This window comes from Ammospiza nelsoni, chromosome 8 (genome assembly GCF_027579445.1).
Source record: "Ammospiza nelsoni isolate bAmmNel1 chromosome 8, bAmmNel1.pri, whole genome shotgun sequence".
Lineage (NCBI taxonomy): Eukaryota > Metazoa > Chordata > Aves > Passeriformes > Passerellidae > Ammospiza > Ammospiza nelsoni.
In genome coordinates this window covers 31,917,085-31,933,252 of record NC_080640.1, presented here as the reverse complement: position 1 = coordinate 31,933,252, position 16,168 = coordinate 31,917,085, and the positions used below count along the sequence as shown (strand labels likewise).

The 16,168-nt window shown below is 47.6% G+C and overlaps 1 protein-coding gene across 9 annotated transcripts in view; it reads left to right on the top strand.

Annotated features, from left to right (window-relative positions):
• SGMS1 (sphingomyelin synthase 1) overlaps positions 1-13,447 on the top strand; it is a 96,666-nt gene extending 83,219 nt beyond the window's left edge. For all 9 annotated transcript variants that reach the window (XM_059476607.1, XM_059476600.1, XM_059476601.1 and 6 more), the window contains 4 exons: positions 2,653-2,770; positions 5,968-6,121; positions 6,849-7,015; positions 10,833-13,447. In XM_059476607.1, the coding sequence (XP_059332590.1) occupies positions 2,653-2,770; positions 5,968-6,121; positions 6,849-7,015; positions 10,833-11,015 (622 nt within the window). In that variant the 3' untranslated portion in view covers positions 11,016-13,447. The remainder of the gene's footprint in view (positions 1-2,652; positions 2,771-5,967; positions 6,122-6,848; positions 7,016-10,832) is intronic.
• Positions 13,448-16,168: the final 2,721 nt, after the last annotated feature.

Below are 16,168 nucleotides of genomic sequence, written 5' to 3'. Positions count from 1 at the left end.
AATGCCTCTTTTCTATCCATGAGCAGAGGTCTGAGAGGCCCAAGCTGTGGCTGAGCAGCAGAAAGGGAAGAGGAGGAGAGGAACAAGAGCCCAGTGAGGTGGCTTCATCTGGAGAACCTTGTTGTGGCTTTGGATGGGGCACACTCATCCAAAGGGGTGCAGACTCAGTGCTGCAGAAAAGCTGAATCCCTTTTGTGGTGGGGTTATCCCCTCCCTTTGAAACTTCATTCAGGAATAAAGGGAGGGCATTGGGCCAGATGGGCCTTCCTCACTTCTGCTTCCCCATCCCTGGAAGTGCCCAGGGCCAGGTTGGACACTGGGGCTTGGAGCAGCCTGGGACAGTGGAAGGTGTCCCTGCCATGGCAGGGGTGGCACTGGATGGGCTTTAAGGTCCTTTCCAAGGCAGACATTCTGTGATTCAGTGATTCTGATGCTGTCCATGGCATGGGGTTGGGCTGGTGTCTCTCCAGAAGGCAGGAGCAGGTCTGGCAGGGCACTCTGGAGCTCAAGGAAGCTGCTGAGGCAGATGAACTTCCCTGGGAAGCATTCCCAGATGCTGTGGGAGAAGCACAGTGCCAGGATTGTGTTTGGCTCGTGGGGCTGAAGGAGCAGCCTGCTCCTGCTGAGGTCTGCAGAGCTGGGATGGAGCTCTCTGGTCCAGGAATATGTGTGGAGGTTGCACTTGCTGGCTCTGAGTCTCACACTCACACAAATCCTCCTGGGAGAAAGGGAAATATGAAGCTTTTAACATTTATTTTTACTTTATATTAAAGTGAAGAGCTCTCTCAGATTTTCCCAAGTTAAAATATGCCAAATCCAGCAAAATCAAGTGGTAGTTTTAATTAAAAAAATAAATTCAGTGCTCAGAGAAATGCTTCTTTGGTCTCTCAGAATATGGTGTTGCTCAGCCTAATCCCCAAACCCCTGTTTGCCTTAATGTTAAAAAGAAAAAAGCAGGTTCGTGTCTGGTTCTAAAAGCCACAAGGGTGAGATATGAGAGGAAAAATTGTGCAGAGAAGAACCCCTGCTCTACTGGAGTGGTGCCCTCCACACTTAAATTTCAGTTTGTGGAACAAGATGAATAATTATCATTCTTAACTCACAGCTTTGCCCGTGTTTACACCAGGAGAGGGAAGAAAAAGCCTGGAATAGTGTGTTACAGCAGGGAGTGCTCCAGTGCAAAATGTGTTTAGCCTGCAAGAGTTGAAATTTTCTTGATAAATCAAGGCACTCAAGGTGTTACTGATCTGGCACTGCAAACTCATACTCCTCCAAGAGTGGAGCACTCCAGTTTAATAACCATGCCAAAAGCACTGAAAAATTTAAAAGGTGGCCAATTTTTACTTATGAAAGAGCTCAGCTTGATAGGAATATTTTTTTTTTAAAGTGAGCAAAACAGCAACAACTGAATTCCAGTGCCTGAAGGGAAATTCTAAGAACGAAGGAGACAGACTGGGGACAAGGGATAGAGGGACAGGACACAGGGAATGCCTTCCCAGTGCCAGAGGGCAGGGATGGATGGGATATTGGAAGGAATTGTTCCCTGGGAGGGTGGAGAGAGCAGCCCAGAGCTGCCCCTGGATCCCTGGCAGTGCCCAAGGCCAGGTTGGATGGGGCTTGGACAGCCTGGGACAGTGGAAGATGGAATGAGATGGTCTTGGAAGGTTTCTTCCAATCCAGACTGTTGTTGGATTCTGTGAATGCCAGAACCTGCAGCTTGAAATGGCCATGAGTGCAAAGAGCAGTGATTTAAAATGAACCAAACCCCACAGGGTCTGTAGCCAGTGACCCACGAAGGGTGATTGCTGTCATTGGATTGACCCCAATTTCTGTAACCCTGGCAGTGATCTCTCCTTAGGATCTCTCCAGAGGCTGCTCCTGTCCTGGTGGATGTGCCAGGAGAGGTTTAATTGTCTTTCTCTGAGGTGTTCTTAGGTGTTACCCCAGTGGGGCAATTGAGGGGCTGGCTGTCCCTCCTGAGCCCATCCTTTACCCCAGGTGCTCATGCTGGTTTTGCAGAAGCACCTCACAGTACCCCAGATGTGGATCTGCCCTCTCTGTGAGCATCAGCCCTCACTAATAAATGTCTCTGCAGCTGTGGCTGCTGAGTGGCTTCCCTACAGACACCCTGTCCTGCAGCCAGCCCAGCTCTGCATTTTTATTTGGGAGCTTTCCTTGCTGATGTGAACTGCTTCCTTTATGATGCTGCTCAGGAAAGATGTGTTCTCTCACTCCTCTGGGTTACACAGGAGATCCTTTGTAATCACTGAATTGTGTGTCAGCTGGGATAAACTTACTCCTTTTCATCCCACAGTGAAAATCCTGTAACTTTATCCCCTGCATCAGATAGGAATCAGTGACTGGCCACAGCTGATGGAGGGGTGTGGGGCATGAAATTCCCTATTAAAGTCTTCAGCACCCAATCTGCACAGGATTCTGCATCCTCACCCTTAGATTGCCTGTATTCACCTTCAAAGGCAGTGTGAGCTGTGTTGCTCCTGTGTTCCTGGAGTATTTGTGCAGTAGTTCAGCATTCCCTGATAGTGTCACGAGTTTCCAAAGCCTCAGGAGAAACCAGCTGCTGCTTTGTTTTATTTACCTTTGTGGATTTTGTTTCCCTCCTTATTTGTGGCTGTTTTTCCTCCCTGGCAGGTCTATAATTAGCAGAAGGTTTTTCTGTATCGTTGGCACACTATACCTGTACCGGTGTATTACCATGTATGTGACTACACTTCCAGTACCTGGAATGCATTTCAAGTGTTCTCCAAAGGTAAATTCCCCATCTGCCTGTTTCCCCTTCACCCTGCTCTTCCCAGAGCTGCTTTCTCAAAAAGTGTTTCTAAGGGAGGGGATGTGCCCCCCTGCCCTGCTCAGGTGAGGGCCCACCTGGAATTCTGAGCACAATTCTGGTGTCTCCAACATAAGGAGGACATGGAATTGTTGGAGCAGGTCCAGAGGAGGTTATGGAATTGCTGAGGGCTCTGGAGCCAGGCTGGGAGAGCTGGGAATGCTCAGCCTGGAGAAGGGAAGGGTGTGTGGAGACCTCAGAGCTCCTTCCAGGGCCTGAAGGGACACAGAGGAGCTGGAGAGGGACCCTGCAACAGGAACTGGAGGGACAGGACACAGGGAATGGGTTCAGAGTGACACAGGGCAGGGCTGGATGGGATATTGGGAATTAGGAATTGTTCCCTGGCAGGGTGGGCAGGCCCTGGCACAGCTGTGTGCCCCTGGATCCCTGGCAGTGCCCAAGGCCAGGCTGGACTTTGGGGCTTGGAGCAGCCTGGGACAGTGGAAGGTGTCCCTGCCCATGGCAGGGTTGGAATGGGTGAACTTTAAGCCCAAACCATCCCAAACCACTCTATAATTTTAATTTCAGAGTGCTGGTTTGGTGTGACAGGGACACCCTTCTGCCCTCTCAGTGGAGATGTTGACAGGTGCTGCAGGGCAGTGCAGGGATTCCCACCCTTCTCAAAGCACTGAGCTACCCAAATTCTGTGGCATTTTCAGCTAATTGGCATGATCAGCATGTTCCTGTCCCCACTGAAGCTGCTGAAGGTGTGCAACCTTTGCCATGTGTGAGTCACTGATTTCTAAATGAACACACACCTCAGTGTGCCAAATCCAGATAGGATTTGTGGTTGAAAATGGCCCAGAGAGACTTTCCTCAGCCTGTCTCCTGCACATATTTTTGCAATTCTGGTAGCACAAGGACTTCTCGCCTCCTCCCCAGCCCAGCCCTAACTCCCCAGCCCTAAATTGTGAAAGCCATGGCTGAAACAAGGCTACAGGGACAGAGGTGCTGAGCCTTGTGGTCAGCCTGGAAGGCTCAGGGTGGAGATGGGACAGAGCTGGTGGTGTTGCATCCACCCTGGTCACTCCAGCATTGCTGGAATCCTGGTCCTTGCTGCAATTCCTGGGGCTGGCTGTGCTGTGACACAGCTGAAGCAGGAGAGAGGGCACAAGCACAGCCATAAATCAGCAGGAAGCTGCAAAAATCACTGAGGTACAGGTAATAAAAGCCTGATTGGACTTGATCCACGTGCTGAGGTACAGGTTGTAAAACCCTGATTGGACTTGATCCATGTGCTGTCGTTGTTTTGGTGAGGATTGGCACTTCCAAACAAAGCTTTGGTTCCTCAGGGAAGTCCAGCCAGAACTTTTGTGGGTTTTTGAAAGATTTTGGAAAGAGAAATGAGTAGGAGAGGATCAGCACTGTGCTTGAACAGCCTGCTGCTAGGAAATTTAAAAAGGGAGAATACCAGGTATTTATGGGCTGGAGTGAATAAATCTGCCTGTTTGGGGAATTTGGGGAATTTATGGCCTTGGCAAATCCTTCTCATGACTCAAGTAGAGACAAGCTGAGGGCCCTGATAAGATTAAGGAGTTTTCTTGAAAGCCCTAAATGTACTGGTGGGAAAAGAATAACCTCTCAACACCTTATTGAGTTCTGTGTGATTGTGAAAAGTGGGCTTTGGGGAGCAGTTTGGTGTTTGTGAGCAATTGTTAGCAGGAAATGTTTAATTCTTGCAAAGAACATGCTCCAGTCTGTCAGAATTTATTAATTTCCACTTCTTAAAGCAAGGCCAAGCTTTAAAATAAAAACCATAATGGCCAGCCTGGGGTGGGGGGAGTCTGTTTCCTTTTGACAGTTCAGTGATGTCCATGAATTTTTAAACATCATAAAATGAAGTAAAGATGCAGCACCAAGGTGTGCATTGATCCATTAGTCCCTGCTTCCTGATGGGTCCTAGAGGTTCTCCACACATCCTGGTTGTCATGTTTTTTGTGGATTTGTTTACTATTTGGCCTTGGCTAAGAGCTGAGAGCAGCAAAAGTGTTGGGCAGTGCCAGCTGCCCTCAGTCACTCAGGGGAGGGAGCAGAGTGTCCTCTGGGAAGGACTTGGTTTGCTTGGATTTGCCTTTCCTTGGGCAAACTGAAGCTTTTCCAGGAATGCTCCATGAGCCATGGTTGGGGTGGGTCAGAGCACATCTGGGTGTGGAGGGAGATCCCTGTGTGGATTCAAAGCACAGGTCTGGCCCTGTGCTCTGACAGACAGCACAGATGTTTCTGTTGGAGTGGGAAGCAGAAGGAAATAATCTAGCAGGCTTTTCCAAGGCTTTGGGGTTTGGAGTGAGATGTTCCTCTGTTCATCAGATCCTGGATTTGGCTGTTCAGTCTGGGCAGTTCCTCCTGGTTTCTGTTGGATGATCACCAGTAGGGCCTGTGCTGTTACCAACAACGTGAACTAAATTAAACCTCGTTTATTTTAGAGTCTGCTGCCTCTTGAACAGAAGGAAAATCTCACCTGAGCACCAGCTACAAGAGGTGCAAAGCACCAAAACACTCCTGTCTCATTCCCAGTCTTTTTCCTGTTAGAAATGTGCTGCCAGCTTTTAGGAAAGGCTGAGGATTTATTTATCTGCTGATTGATCTTGTGGATCAAAGCAGAAGGGGAGGAGAACTGTGACACTCACATTCTCTGAAAAAATCCCTTTGCCCAGGATTTTTCTCCTGGGAAGCTGAGAAACCTCAGAGAAAAGGAAAACAATTCTTATCTCATTTGCTTCTCCTGTGTTTTGCTCATGTGGAATGTGTTTGGAGATTGTTTACTCACAGGTGATTGTGTCATTGGATTCTGGTGTGGGTTGTTTTCACTCTGGACAGCTGGGGCCAAGCTATGTCAGGACTCTAGAGAGAGTCACAAGGTTTTGTTAGTAGCTTTAGAGCATTTAGTAGGTATCCTTTTTGTATTCTTTAGTATAGATAGTATAGTATTCTTTAATATAATATAGTATTATAAAATACTAAATTGGCCTTCTGAGAACATGGAATCAGATTCATCATTCCTCCCTGCCCCAGGAGTCCCTGCAAATACAATAAAGAACTAAAAAGCCAAATTGCTGCTTAAAACCATTGCTTTGAGCTGTGATGTTTCACTGTGCTTTTGTGTTTTGCTGTCCCACCAGCTCTTTGGAGACTGGGAATCTCACCTGAGAAGGATAATGAAGTTGATTGCTGGCGGAGGCTTGTCCATCACGGGCTCCCACAACATGTGTGGGGATTACCTGTACAGCGGCCACACCGTCATCCTCACCCTCACCTACCTGTTCATCAAAGAGTGTGAGTGCCCTGCTGCCCTCCCCTGCTGTGCTGCCTTCCTCTCTGAGGGGTTCCTGTTGTGCTCATGAGCATAATTCCAGTTAAAATATCTGTGTGCTCCATGGTGAAACAGCCTCACGCTGGGTATTGGGGAAAAATTCTTCACTAGGGGGATCGTAAGGGTTTGGGTTGGGAGGGACCTAAAATACATCTCATCCCACCCCCTGTCATGGCAGGGACACCTTCCCCTATCCCAGGCTGCTCCAAGCACTGTCCAGCCTGGCCTTGGACATTTCCAGGGATCCAGGGGCAGAAGCCACAGTTTCTCTGGAAATCTGAACCAGGGCCTGCCCACCCTGCCAGGGAACAATTCCTAATTCCCAGTATCCCATCTAAACACAAGCAGGTTGATTTGACTGGCCAGGGTATTATATATCTTAATAAATATATATTATATATAAATATCTTATATATCTTATATATCTTATATAAGATATATTCTATCTTTCTCAAAAGATTTCATAACCTTTCTCATTTCCAAGCATGTCATTACCCCTGAGTACAATTTTAAGCTCCACCTTTAAGAGAGTGATCCTTATTTTGTGATCTCAGCGTTCCTGCTGTTAATGTGAGCCCAGGCACCTCTGTGGCAGGCAGGATTGCAGTCCATGACCTCAGCTAATCACTGCAGCACTCCTGATAAGCTTCCACTGATGAGTAACCCCTGCTTGTGCTTCTTTGTTTGCAGATTCCCCACGGCGACTCTGGTGGTACCACTGGCTCTGCTGGGCTCTCAGCATGGTGGGGATGTTCTGCATCCTCCTTGCTCATGACCACTACACTGTGGACGTGGTGGTGGCTTACTACATCACTACAAGGCTATTCTGGTGGTACCACACAATGGCCAACCAGCAAGTGAGTTCCTGCCACTCCTTGGATGCTCCTGCTTGTAGCCTGGGGTGGGGTGAGAATATCCAGGCTCACCCATGTCCTGTGGAGAGTCCCTCTCTTCCTCCCAACTGTTGGGTTTGTAGGGGAGAAAGAGGGATCATTCATTGGGTTCTTGACCACAAAAATATGGGAAAGGGTTCCCAAAGGCAGGCAGAGCTCTCCCACCCCTGGGTAACCTCAGTTTTTTGAATTCTCCTGAATTTGGGCCAGGTGGCCACATTTGTGACAGAACAACAAACCATTTAGATTCTTTTGTCTTGGTTTTGTTTAGTTTGGTGGTTAAGGCCAGCTGGGGTTTTCCTGTGCTCTATGGCTCTTTGCCACAGGTCCCTTGAGGTGCAGGAGGAGGCCTCACTAAAAAGGGAACTGGTTTTTGAAAGGGTTTTCAGGGGGTGGAGAGTTCTCCTGGCTGGTGAACTGGAGCAGTCAGGGAGGAGCTGACAGTGCTGAGGTGAGACCTCCTCTGCTGGGCAGGGTCAGGAGATCAGGGCAAGGTTCTTCCCCCAGAGGGTGCTGGGCACTGCCCAGGCTCCCCAGGGAATGGGCACAGCCCTGAGGCTGCCAGAGCTCCAGGAGAGCTTGGACACTGCTCCAGGGATGCCCAGGGTGGGATTGTTGGGGTGTCTTTACAAGAACAGAGGCTGGATCAATGATCTCTGTGGGTCCCTTCCAGCTGTGCATGTTCCATGGTTCTCTCAGAGGAAATGCACAAGTCTTTGCCACAGATAGTAGACAAGGGAGTTAACAGATATTTTTAGCTCCATAGCAGCACATTGGTGTCCAAATACTTTCTGTGCTCGTGGTCAAAGATCTTTTGCTTATCTATGACATATGCTGTTAATTATGTGTAATAAAGACATCCTACAATGGTAGAAGATGAATTTATGTTGTGACAGTGCAGATTTTAGATCCTATCACAGAATCATCATGGGCTGGAAGGGGCCTTCAAGGTCATCCAGGTCCCACCTTGTTATTCCACTAGTTTGGTGCTGCCTGAAGCAAAACACCACAGCCATATTTGACTAATTGTCAATTAGGTGCCCTTTGATGTTCACTCAGCTTTGGAGGCACTGTGCCCATGCTCTGCAGCTCTTGTCTCACAAGAACTGAGGATTCCACACACACAATCCAGAGCATTCCACACTTTCACTCTGCTCCTGGGCTCCCAGAGCAGTGGTGCTTCCAAGCTGGAAGTGCTGGAGTGCCCCCAGTCCTGCTGAGGAATTGCTTCAGCAGAGCTTTGGTGTGGAAATGTCCTGCTACCCCGAGCTGCCAGGCTGTTGGGAAATGCCAGTCCCTGGCTCCTTCCCTGAGCACACACTGGTGTGCTGCTCTCTCCTTCCTCCTGCTGGGGCTTGTGCCTGGCTTTAAAACTAAAAGCAACAATGGATTTATTTGATACCTGAGCTTGACATGGAGATGAAACTCGAGAGTACGAGCCCTGTGTGTGCTTGTGTGCACACGTGTGCTCATGTGTTCCCTTTGGGGGGTGGATACAGGGATCCCTGGCTCTGGTGTGGATAATGGGCAGCAGGGGGTTTGGATGTGGTTGGGCTGGGACTTGCTCATGGCTGAGAGAAGCAGAAGGTAGGTGGGAGCAGTCTGGGAGCATGTGGAGGGCAGGGCAGGGTTCTGACTTCCTCCAGATGGGTTGGGACGTGCCCTGCTCATGGCTCCATGTTGCAGTAAGGTAGAAAATGATAAAGAAAAGCCTTATAAAATCAGGCCTGCTCTGGCTGGCCTGTCATTTATTCTAAGGGAAGCTAGCACTTTGCAAGTTCCTGTGTGAAAGCAATCCTGGTGTGAGCAGTTTGTTAGCATAACAATCTATTCCTGGGTGAAAAACAACCAGCACCTGTATAAACTGTTTTCACACCATTAGATAGAAAAATTAAAACTATCTGTCACAAACAACTTTTCCTGCACGTATTCACTGGGGGTTTTAGTGACCAATCAATACAGAATATAACTTGTTACTAAGAAATAAATAATTGGCAAGAAAGCTCCTGACTAATTAGAGTCACACACGAGGTCTGTAAAACTGTACAAAAAGGAGTTATGTGACTAAAGAAGGGGCTTTTTCCTCCATGAAGAAAGTGGAGTAATTTGTAATGTATTCCCATAGCTGCACAGGCACACAGCCAGCCCCAAAGAGATTCCTGAGCCCCATGGAATTTCAGAGGCACTTACAGAACATCCTGCTTTGGGATGGCATTTTCATTCCCAAAGGAGAGCAGACACCTGTTTTGGGCCACTCCTTCTTTCCTGTGGGCCCATCAAACAACTGAGATCCTGCAGGCAGGGGTGAGCAGGTTTGTTGTGTGGGATCTGTTTGGGAGGTGAGATTTTGGGAGCAGCAGGAAGCAGGACAGCACCTATTGGAATATTTTCCAATTTAGCCAGACAGGATGTGCCTGAGCTTGTCTGGCCCTTGGTGCTGAACCAAAGAGTGGCAACTGTGGTGTTCCACCCCAGAGACACCTTTGCCTAAGCTGGATCCTGCAACTGGGCATATGGAGGGAAGTCCAGGCGTCTGCTCCTCAGGTTTTCCTCTGTGGAGAAGCTTTAAGGTGATGGTGAAGGAAATGAGTCAGTTCTGATGGAGGGTTTCGATCCAGAGCTTTATTCTGGCCCACAGGCCTCTGAATGCAGCTACAGCTCCAACAGAACTCTTTGAACTGCATGGTTGATGTTCTTTTACCCAGGCCACCTCCCCAGCCACCTCAGGCAGCAGGACAGGAACATTTCCACGCCAAAGCTCTGCTGAAGCAATTCCTCAGCAGGACTGGGGCACTCCAGCACTTCCAGCTTGGAAGCACCACTGCTCTGGGAGCCCAGGAGCAGAGTGAAAGTGTGGAATGCTCTGGATTGTGTGTGGAACCCACAGCTGTTGTGAGACAGGAGCTGCAGAGTGTGGGCACAGAACCCAGTGCCTCCCAAGCTGAGTGAACATCAAAGGGCACCTAATTGGCAATTAGTCAAATATGGCTGTGGTGTTTTGCTTCAGGCAGCACCAAACCAGTGGAATTATGAGTAGGACCTACAAGGGAGGAGGGAAGGGGTTGGGAGCCACCACCAGGTACAGGAGAGGAGGTCTCAAGGGACAAAGGACACTTGGAGGGCATCCTTTGAATCTGCCTGTGACGGTGTTCACAGGGGTTCTTGGATGAGGGAAGAGATGAAGGCCCTGACTCCATGTTTCAGAAGGCTTGATTTATTATTTTATGATATATATTACATTAAAACTATACTAAAAGATTAGAAGAAACAGTTTCATCAGAAGGCCAGCTAAGAATAGAAAGGAAAGAATGATAACAAAAGCTTCTATCTCGGACAGAGAGTCCAAGCCAGCTGACTGTGATTGGCCATTAATTAGAAACAATTCTATGAGACCAATCACAGATGCACCTGTTGCATTCCACAGCAGCAGATAATCAATGTTTACATTTTGTTCCTGAGGCCTCTCAGCTTCTCAGGAGGAAAAATCCTAAGGAAAGGATTTTCCATGAAAGATGTCTGCGACATCTGGCAATCACTCTGTGATCCCTTTTGGAATTCCAGGATTGACAGTGCAGGGAGGGGAAAGCAGAAATGACTGACACACCTGGGAGGGAATTATCAGGGGAGGAACCTGAGGTTCTGAGGTAAACCCTGAAATCACAGCACAACAACCACCGACAGCAACAACCACAGATTGGCTGAGCTCGTCACGGACGCGCGGTGGCGCGAATAAAGGACCTGCCCTTCAGCAATCCTCTTTTTGTCCTCCTTCCCCCTGCAGGTGCTAAAAGAAGCTTCCCAAACGAACCTCCTTGCAAGGGTGTGGTGGTACAAGCCCTTCCAGTACTTTGAGAAGAATGTGCAAGGCATTGTACCTCGCTCGTACCACTGGCCCCTGCGGTGTCCGGCGCTGGCGCGGGGCCGGCAGGTCAAGTACAGCCGCCTGGCGAGTGACACCAGGTAACAGCAGTGTCACCCCGCAGGACCTGCCCCAAGTGCTCACACCTCCCACAGAAGATGCCATAAACAAACACCCACCGCTCCCCGACCCCTTTCTTTAGCAGCTCCCCCCTGGACCTGACCTGTTCAGTTACCTGGTAAGCACTGTGATCTTTTTTTCTCTCCAAAGGATCTGCGTTGGACAACAATAAAAGAGAATTTAACTGATCATGCACTGTTATACATTTCTTGTTGGTAGAGTTGGGATTTGCATTTTGCCCATCACCATTGTTCCTTTGTATATGATGCGACAACATAGATGAAAAAGCTTTTATATCATGAGTTCTGGTCTTTCCAGTCACGTCTGGGAACAAAGCATATTATTTTCTTGGGAAAACATACTTTTCATATCTCTTGCCCCAAAGATTGGGCTGTAAGCCATTTTCTAGCAAATGACTATATGAAGGTTTCTAAATATCTGCCTTGGGTGAAATCAAGAAATCTTTCTACCTGTTGCACCTGCGCTACGAATAAGATGATAGACACAGAAAGGTTTGGTAAATCCTGATTTTGTAGATTCTGCAGTGACTGACTGTGTCAAAAAAGTGCAAAAAAAAAAAAAAAAAGAAAAAAAAACCAAAAAAAAAGAGAGAAAAAAATGTAAAGTGATTTTCTAAGTATTTCCTAACTTTATTTTTCAAAATGTGTATGAAAAAAAAAAATTAAATTTAAAAAGATTTTTACATGTCAGAGAATAGAGAGTTAAAAAAATTTAAAGAAAATGCTTCTTGGGAGAGAGAGAGATTTGTCTATGTTTCTAGTGCCTTTCTTGTCTTGATTGTATGGTCAGTAGGCAGTCTTAAATGTTTTTATTTAAAATAAAGTATTCCATGAAAGCAGAATTATATATACTGTATAATTACTAATTTTTGCATTTATAGCTAAATTAAACTGGAAATTTGCTTATAATGTTGAAATTGCCACGTGTAGGGAAAAGCCTCCCACCCCACCAAATACAAAAGGGTCCGACCTTGCTCACACATTGTGGGCAGGTCAAGCCAAAAAAGAATCACTTTATTGTTCTACTTGGTAGCTGGGTTTTAAAAAGCAAAACAGCCATGAATTCCTGTTTTTTAAGAATTTTACAAATGATCACTGAGTGAACTATGAATGGTTTCTCCATCCCCTTATTGGAGTGTTGTTGAAAAACAACAAAGATAATCTATTTCTTTAAAATATTTGTGCAGAAACTGCATGGAATTCTTAAGTTTCCACTCCTACCATACATACTGTATGTTTGGGGAAGTCTCCTATCCTAAAACTTGCCAATGTGCAGAACAAAAATAGTTTTTATAAAAAAAAAAAAAAAGAAAAGAATGAAGAAGAGAAAAATATATATATAAATATATATATATATATATCCATTCTGTATTTTACGTGAAGCAGAGTTATCTTCTGTAGGTTTTTTGTGTATTCACAAGGTGATATTTGTATTGTAAAACAACAATGGTGAAGGAAAATAAAAAAAGGCTTTTGAAAAATGTAGTTTCCTTTTATCTTCTTAATAATTCAGTTGAAATTTAAAGCTGGGTTTATTCTTCCAAACCTTGCCTTTAAGTTGATGTTATTGCACTGTAGGCCATCCGATGTGGACTGTATGGAAACTGCATTGATGTGGAATTGCTGTTGGGCAAAACAGTGCCTTAATTACCTGAAATAAATGCTATGCAATCGGGAGGAGCCTTCCTGGGAGCCATCTCCAGGCCTTGAAAAATCTACCCTGCAACTGCTGGGATGCAGCACAGGGCAGGGTGGGCATCCCTTCCCCCAGCAGCTGCCAGAAACAAAAAAAAGAAAAAAAAAAATAAGAGAAGAGAAGCCAATTTCTGTGCGTCCGTGGCGGTGAAAGTGTCATTTTTATTGTAATTATTTTCCTCCTTTTCCTTTTCCTTTTCCTTTTCCTTTTCCTTTTCCTTTTCCTTTTCCTTTCCTTTCCCCTTTTCCTTTTTTTCCCTTTCACTCTTCTTTTCTTTCTTTTTTGGGGATATTTTGTCTCTGCCTCTCTGCCCTGTTCCTCAGCCTTGGCCAAAAACCTGGAGAGCTGATGGGGTGCTGGTGCTGCTGCCTGGGGATGTTCCTTATCAGTTCTGTCTCCCTTGGAAGGATGGAGGGATGGAAGGAGGGAGGGTTCCTTGGCCAAGCCCTTTGCAACAGCATTTGCAGAGCTGGGTGGGAATTTAGGGCTCTGCTCTGCCTTCAGTTCTCTGCTTTTTGGGGCTAAAAGTCGGTTTTTCAACAGCCCAGCTGATTTTTGAGGTGATTTTTGAGAGATTTGGTGCTCCCAGACGTAACCCGAGGAGTAGATTTTTCAAGACCTGGCATCACGCACACCCGAACCATTGACATAAGTAAATGTATGGATATATATGCACATGACATTAAATGGAATCTGCTCAACCCTGCCTTGTGGTGTGTGACTTTGTGCATGGCTCTGGCTCCTCATGGTCCCATCTGTGCTCAGCAGGGCAGGGAGCCTGGCAATGGGCGCTGCTGCCTCTGGAGAAGGGACCAGGGGTGGGTTTGGGACACAGGTGCTGGGCATTGGCTCACTGCAGGCTGTGGAGCCTGTGCTGCCTTGGCTGGGTGGGATGGCATGGGATGTGCCTCAGGGTCAGGGCATGGTGCTGATGGATCCCAAATTTCCCTCTGTGTTTTCCCCCTGTCTTGATTTGGAAAGCCAGGAGTCTGCTAAGGAAGGCAGGAGCCTCCCCTGAAATGGAGAATGTAAACCCTCCCCACCCCTCCAAATTGCTATAAATTTTAAATTAGGGGCTCTCAGGCAAAAATATGGGAGCAGGAAATAACAGTTCTTTAATAGGGAAAAGGGGAAAAATAAAAATAAAATAAACAATGCAGTACACCAGAACAACACTGACAGAGTCAGAACCCAACCTGACACCCTGTGGGGTGTTGGTGACAGTCCAATTGGAATTGTGGCTGCAGCCCTCCTGCAGTGTCAGGGGTGGTTCTGTTGGAGCAAGGGGGATCTGTAGAGAAGGATGTATTCTTGCTCTGAAGATCCAGTGGAAGGAGAGACAGCTGCTGTTCCTCTGGGGAATCCCGTGCAGAAAGCCGTGCTGGTGTCTCAAAAACCTCTGGATTATATCTGGGTAGCAATGCTTGGCTCCTCCCTCTGGGCAGAGCATCTCCCAATGGGATGTTATAGTTCTTATCAGCCATGCAGTGACATTCAATAGTCTGTTATCAGCAATGTCCCCTCCCCAGGGAGGTGTGAACATGGTCCCTCAAAGAGAGAGATAAGGCAAACTGCCCACCTGACAAAGGTAATCTGCCATACAGATGGTAATGGAAAACATCTTGCATTGCAACCTTCAACACCCCCAAACCTCAGTTGAGATCCACCTGCAGCCTCTGCTGTCTGGAGAAAGCAGCCAGGGCTGCTGGGGCTCCTCTGCCATCACCTGGCCTGTGAGCTTTGTGTTCCTGGGCTGGGACCCTTGGGTGACTTCAGGGACAGTCACCACCTCAGCGATTCCCTTGCTCTGGGCATTGTTGCCTCTCCCTCCCAGCTCCTGCTGCTCCTCGTACTTGGTGCCCTCAGAGAGGTGAACACAGCAAACCACCAGGCTGTAAAAGCTGGAATCTGGCATTGTGCTGCCCCAACCCCACAGAAATCATGGATCTCCCAATGAATCCATCCTCTGTGGCCTCCAGCTGAGCTCTCAGGGTGTCTGTAGGGACAGGTTTGGGTGTGCAGAGGCAAACATGGACAGGAGGCTGAAGTTGGGAAAGAGGGGTCTGCAGCAGAAAAGGCTGGAAAAGGAAGGTTCAGGAAAGAGCTGGGCACACCAGGATCTCTTCCAGGAGGGTGTGCACTGATGTTGCTGAGATCCATCTGAATACAGGAATTTGGGGAAGGTTTGATAACCATAAATACAGGCAAGGGAGGTGTTGGAAGAGCATGAGAGCAAAGGCAGTGATTCCTTACTTTCCTGTGCTCTGGAAGGATCAATCCCATCAACTTCCCCTCCTGCTTTTACTCAGGACACAGCTAGGTGCTCATTCCTGGATACAGGAACATGGGGAAGGTTAAATACAGGGATGGGAGGTGTTGGAGGAGCATGAGAACAAGGGCAGTGATTCCTTGGCATTCCTGTGCTCTGGAAAGATCAATGCCATCAATTTCCCTCTCCTGCTTTTCCTGGGTGCTCATTCTCTTCCTGGATACAGGAATGTAGGGGAGGTTTGACACCCATAAAAACAGGGATGGGAGGTGTTGGAGGAGCATGAGAGCAAAGGCAGTGATTCCTTTGCTTTCCTGCTCTGGAAGGATCAATCCCATCAACTTCCCCTCCTGTTTTTCCTCAGGACACAGCTGGGTGCTCATTACTGGAGACAGGAATGTGGAGAAGGTTTGACACCCATAAATACAGGAATGGGAGGTGTTGGAGGAGCACAAACCAAGAAAGGACAGTGTTTCCTTTGCTTTCCTGTGCTCTGGAAAGAGCAATCCCATCAACTTCCCATCCTGCTTTTCTTGGGTGCTCATTCTCTTCCTGCATACAGGAGGGTGTAAATACAGGGATGGGAGGTGTTGGAGGAGCATGAGAACAAGGGCAGTGATTCCTTGGCATTCCTGTGCTCTGGAAAGATCAATGCCATCAATTTCCCTCTCCTGCTTTTCCTCAGTGCTCATTCTCTTCCTGGTGCCAGAGCACTGCCCAAAGGGAAGCCACAAATTCCTGTTTTGGCAGCTTCTCCCACCCAGCTCCTCAGCTGTTGGCCACAAATGTTTGCCAGAAGCTTCTGTGGTTTCCTTTTGCATCCTCCCAACGCCTCTCCTGCCCCTGGCTGTCCCTGTGTGCTGCAGGTTGGGCAGTGAATGCCAGTGAGAACCAGGATTTGGGCATGGCACCCTTTGTTTAAATCAATAAATGTTTGGGCACCACTCTGAGGCACTCTGCAGGACCAGGAGCTGGATTTTGATGGTCCCTGGGGTTCTCAAGGTTTGGGAGCAGACAGGGCTCCCATGATCTGGCTTTCAGCAGCAGCACAGCCCCTGCTGGCATGGGTGGACACAGATCAGCCCACCTTATTCATTTTATGACCATTTTTTCCAAAAAAAAAACCCCAGTGGGATTGAATTTGGATCTGCCC